General features: G+C 52.5%; 1 gene segment (V, D, J or C); it reads left to right on the top strand.

Moving 5' to 3' along the window:
* Positions 1 to 1,480: 1,480 nt before the first annotated feature.
* LOC118595306 lies at positions 1,481 to 4,448 on the top strand. The segment is given in 5 exon segments: positions 1,481 to 1,510; positions 1,617 to 1,743; positions 1,868 to 2,197; positions 4,153 to 4,286; positions 4,365 to 4,448. Coding segments are annotated over 5 exon segments (705 nt in total).
* The last annotated feature ends 865 nt before the right edge of the window (positions 4,449 to 5,313 follow it).

The raw sequence follows: 5,313 nt of genomic DNA, 5'->3' as shown, positions 1-5,313 counted from the left end.
GTGTCTGGGGTAGGGGAGACAAAGGGGAATCCAGATATGGTCTAGGTTACCTCATGCAGGGGGTGGGTGAGGTGGTACTCTTGAGACCCATAGAAGGTGTGAAGCCTAGCTGTCACGACCTAGAGTCCCTGGGTTGATGGGGCTGAGGATTATGTCCACTCTCTCCTGACCACCTCTTTGGAGAAGTCTTTCACTCAGGTCTGACTTATAGCCAGCCTAGGTGGTAACCTTTGCCTTTCCTTTTCTCCATCTAGTCCGTCTCAGAAGAGCCTAGAAGTATCTGTGGCTCAGGGAGAAAAATGAAGTCCAGAGTGGGAAGGCAGAGGTCAGAGGTCAGAGGTCAGAGTGTAGATCAGATGGGGAAGGGAAAAGGCTCAGGCCTCTGGCTATACTTACAAGCAGTGGGTAGTGTGGCTCCAGAGGGAAGCAGGACAAGGGTCCAGTTGGCTCTTAGCTAAACTAAGAGGGGGTCTGGACAGGGAGGCTCTCTGGGGTTGGAACTCCATGGGTTTCATTTCTGAGGTCGTGGACTAGAATTCTGATCCTGGGGTCTCACAGGGAACAGGGATCAGGAAGAGTACTCAAGGTAGTTAACCCTATACTGGGAAGAAGACAGCCCACTAGGATCAGAGCAGATGCTGGAAGGGTAAGGATGTGGGGTACAGCAAGGCCCTGAGACTAAGAGTAGGGGTCAGGGTTAGAGGAAACAGAGACTGGTTAGGTTCATGAAGAGTAGGGTTGTTACATCCCATTCTAGAGGACCCAGGGCTCCATGGAGAAAAGAGTTTCTTTAGGCCAGACAGCGTGCTCACACATCCCTCTTCTTTCTTTTCTTTCTTACTTTGCAGCCAGAACTATGGCCCTGCCCATCTACTTCCCAGTTCCTATGGCAACCTGAATTGTTTGGTCAAGGGCTACTTCCCTGAGCCAGTAACCATGTTTTGGAACTCTGGAGCCTTGTCTAGTGCTGTGTGAAACTTTCTATCTGTCTTGTAGTTCAAGCTATATACTCCATCAGTATCTCAGTAATTATGCCTGCTAGCACCTGAACCAGCCAGACTGCCACCTGCAGTGTAACCCATCTGGCCATCAAGATGAGCAAGAAAATTGCTGAGAGGATGTCCTATAGAGGGCTGTTCCACTGGAGGTCAGGTTTCTGTCATTCTGTTTCTTAGATCATCCCGGGTGAGCAGCTGTGGCCAGGGAGGGGACTTCAGCCCAAAGCATAGGAATTTCTGTCTGTCTTTCTCCATGGCTCTCCTATTTGGACAGTAGTTTTCTGGGTTGGGTGCCCATGTCTCATATCTTGGATGCAGATGTGGACATGGGTCTTGACCTACCATGATCATTCAGGAGCACCTTGACCTGAGCATACATTAGAACTAAACTCTCATCCCCCATACCTTGGTGCTTTTTCTCCTCCAGACCCCAGTAACATTGAGCTTTTTTTTTTTTTTTTTTTCTGTAGGACTCAGAGGCCATGGGCCCAAAACTGGGCACAAGAGTCTGGGTGAGTTGCTAGGCCTTGATCTCAGCTTCCGGAGGATAACTAGTGTCCTGAGACACCCTGCATTAGAGGGTGGCCCAGGTATTGACCCATTTCCTCTCCTTTTCAGCTCCTGAGCAACTTGAGGACCATCATCTCCCCTCTAAAGCATAAGGATGCATTTATGATCTCCCTGACTCTCAGGATCACATGTGTGGTAGTGGACATTAGCCAGGATGACTCCAAGGTCCATTTCAGTTAGTTCATGGATGAAATGGAGGTGCATACAACTCAGACACAGCTCCCAAAACAGGGTAAGTACAAGAGACGGAGAGGGAGTGGTCAGAGGTGAAGGCCTGGCTAACTGATGTTTGTCCACAGGCCAGCGCTCAGCCCCCGAAGTGTATGTGTTCCCACCACCACCCGAAGAGGACAACAAGGACAAACGTACACTCACCTGCCTCATCCAGAACTTCTTCCCTGAGGATATCTCAGTGCAGTGGCTACAAGATGAGACGCTGATCCCAAACACACAGTACAGAACCACAGCACCTCTGAAGTCCAACGGCCCTGGTCAAGGCTTCTTCATCTTCAGCCGCCTGGAGGTCACCAAGGCACACTGGACACAGAACAAAGAATTCACCTGCCAAGTGATCCATGAGGCACTGCAAGAACCTAGGATCCTGAACAAAACAATATCCAAGATTCCTGGTAAATGATGCCTCCCTCCATCCTTCCCAGGGTTCCATGTAACTGTGGTGGGGAAGGTGGATGGCAAGCCTCTGCCCACTGTTGTAACAAGGAAGCCATCCCAATAAACACGCAGTGCCTGCTTAGAGCCCTGGGTTTCTGTTCTTGGGGAGGGCAAGTTGTGGGCTGAAGTATCTTGGCATAGAGGAAGGGACATTGCAAGAGAGGGACAAGAGCAAAGCACAGATCACCCATCTGGCTGCGTTGGGTATTTGACATCACAGAGGTGCAGCTTGGGCTCCCCTGGTCCTTCCTGACCTTTGCTGCCTATCATGCACCTGAATGGGATCCAAACAGCCAGAGAGGAGCTGTCTAGATGAGTGGCTAAAATGAGCTAGCCTGGGAGGCCTCAGCACCCACCCCTCAGTCTTGCAAGTTTCTGCTCCCCAGGTATTCCTGGATATCAGAACCACTTCAGGTAGAGAAATTGCCAAAGTCGGCATCTTGGAAGGCAGGACTCCTCATGGCCCTGCTCCTTCTCCTCTGTACTCAGCAGCCATTGAGGCTGAACCCATAGCCCTGACCACCTGCCCTGCCATATGGTCATAGCAGGTCTGGCTAAGGACCTGGCGCCCTTCCTCTTATTGTCCAGCCTCACTCCAACCTCGTCTCAAGGACTGGAATAGGCTGCCTGCCTCACATAGTCAGGTGCACTCATCCATGCCATGTGAGCACACACACACACACACACACACACACACACACACACACTCAGGTCACCAAACCTTGTCACCCCAAGGCACAGCACCACCAACAGTACACACTTGCAGGCACCTGACATAGCAACACACCTCACCTATGCTCACGTGTGGCCTGCACTGAGCTTCCCACTGCTATCTGCTTGCCCAGGCCGTTCCCGGTCCTTTCCTTTTATATACTTGAGCCACTGAGTCCAAGATAGAAACAGGGTTTACATCCTGTAAGAGAGCCCAGTATCTTCCACATGGCCTCCTCCTGTGGCCTCAACCTCCTACATCACTCTTCTCTATCTGCTATAACCCTAAGATGGGCATACACACACACACACACACACACACACACACACGCACGCGCGTGCGTGCACACACACACACACATCACATCACATCACATCACATCACATCACATCACATCACATCACAGGTAGGCTACATCATTCTCTCTGGTTTAGTAATATCCCAAAGCAAGCTATACACTTATCCCAGGCCCAGAAGGATAAAGAGGCCAGAACCAGGACGTGCCCACACCCATCCCAGACCCAACCACCAGCACATATGGCTCATACATGTGAAACCAGAGGCTCTCATCACACACACAATGGAGCCCATCCACACCCACCACATCCAGAGATAAGTGTCCAGCCTTTGTGTCTGAGATACCTCTGAGGCCCACTAATGACAGAGTCAGCCAGCATTAGGTCTGCTTCCAGACCAGTCCTTACACTTCAGCCCATGCCAGGCCATGAGAGACAGAAGAAGGTGGAGGCCTGAGCTGTGGGACAGCTGTATGGTAGCTGGTGAGACCAGTAAACCAGACAACAGGGAGGCTAAGGCAAAAGTTGAGCCCCTTCAAGGCCAGGAGGCCCTCCCAGAGTCCCACAGGCCTGAGCTCAGAGTCCTTCCTGGAGGGCCCTCGGCACTCTCTGGAGAACTCTCTGCAGGCTAGATAGAGGCATCCCATTGCCAGAAGCAAAACTATGCCGATCGTGGGGGTATCAGGCCACTGTGTGCTCTGGGGTAGGCAGAGGGAATGAGTAATCAGGTCAGGAGAGAAAGAGGACAGCTGGCTTCCAGGGCCATCCAGAGACTCTGGGCAGTCCCAGAGCAGGTGGGTTGGGGACCTTTGCCATTCCGGCTTCATCAGGACGGCTAGTGTGGGCTCTACCCCTCCCCACTGTCACCTGGAGTCTGGGGAAGCTGACCGGCTGGTCCCCCCAGAGCTAGACCTCCAGGACCTATGTGCAGAAGAGGCCGAGAGTGAGGAACTGGAAGAGCTGTGGACCAGCATCTACGTCTTCATCACCCTGTTCCTGCTCAGCGTGAGCTATGGGGCCACTATCACCCTCCTCAAGGTGGGGTCCTGCACCTCAGTGGGTGGGGCTAGGGAGGGCTAGGCCGCAGAGCCATCCTCATACACACCTCTTCCCCAGGTGAAGTGGGTCTTCTCCACACTGATGCAGAGTACACCCCAGACCCTCCACGACTATGCCAACGTCCTCCAGACCAGGGCATAAGCACAATGCCAGCTCCCTTGCAGGCCTGCAGCCATGTGTGTCTGAGGCTCATGCTCTGCCCTGGGTTGTAGGAGGGAGCAGAAATACCCAAAAGGACCAGATTTGGGGACCAACAACTGATATATCAGCATCCAGAAAGTTCCAGATCGAGGCACCAGTGTGGGCTGTCCTACACACAAATACTTTGAGACAAGCTTTGGAACAACATCTGTTCCTCATCAATTTGACCTGAGTTTTAGGGTGGATGTTGAGCACCTGGGCTCACCCTAGACCTATGGGCATCAGGGTCACTTCATTTTGAATGAATAACCACAGAAACACAAGCCCCCGGGGCCTAAAGTCCCTACTAGGCCTCCAACTAGAGCCCAGAGTCAAAGCTGGGGCACTCAGAATCAACCCAGAACAATCCAAGAGGCCCTCGCTCCTCAGCAGCCATCCTGCCTCACTGTCTCCAGACAAAACCCAGACTTTCCCTACAGCCTTCTGTCCCTGAAGAATGAAGAGACAGACAGGCATTCAGGATGAGGCCGCAAAACTGAAAAGAATTACTTCAGACCTCTGGGCTAGGCAGAGTCCTCCTGTGAGAGAAGGAGCCTCCCACAGGGCCACAGCAGAGCCTAGACCCAGGCCTCAGCAACTCCAAGCCTCAGCCAGCAGTTCTACTTTGTCTCTGGGTTTCTTAGTAAAGTTCTTTCCCATAATTCCTGAGAGCACACTGAGAGGGTGTTTGAGGCAACCATTGGGGCGATGGGTACTAAGGACATGGACAAGGAGCGGAGGGTGAAAAGCAGCCACCTCTGTGGGATCCTCTTCAAAACCCAGGGTTTCCGGACCAGCCTCCACCCAGTCCCCCATTCCTGCTGGC

This window comes from Onychomys torridus, chromosome 14, assembly GCF_903995425.1.
Source record: "Onychomys torridus chromosome 14, mOncTor1.1, whole genome shotgun sequence".
Taxonomy (NCBI): Eukaryota; Metazoa; Chordata; class Mammalia; order Rodentia; family Cricetidae; genus Onychomys; species Onychomys torridus.
The sequence above is the reverse complement of the archived record's forward strand: the minus strand, read 5'-3'. Positions and strand labels throughout refer to the sequence as shown.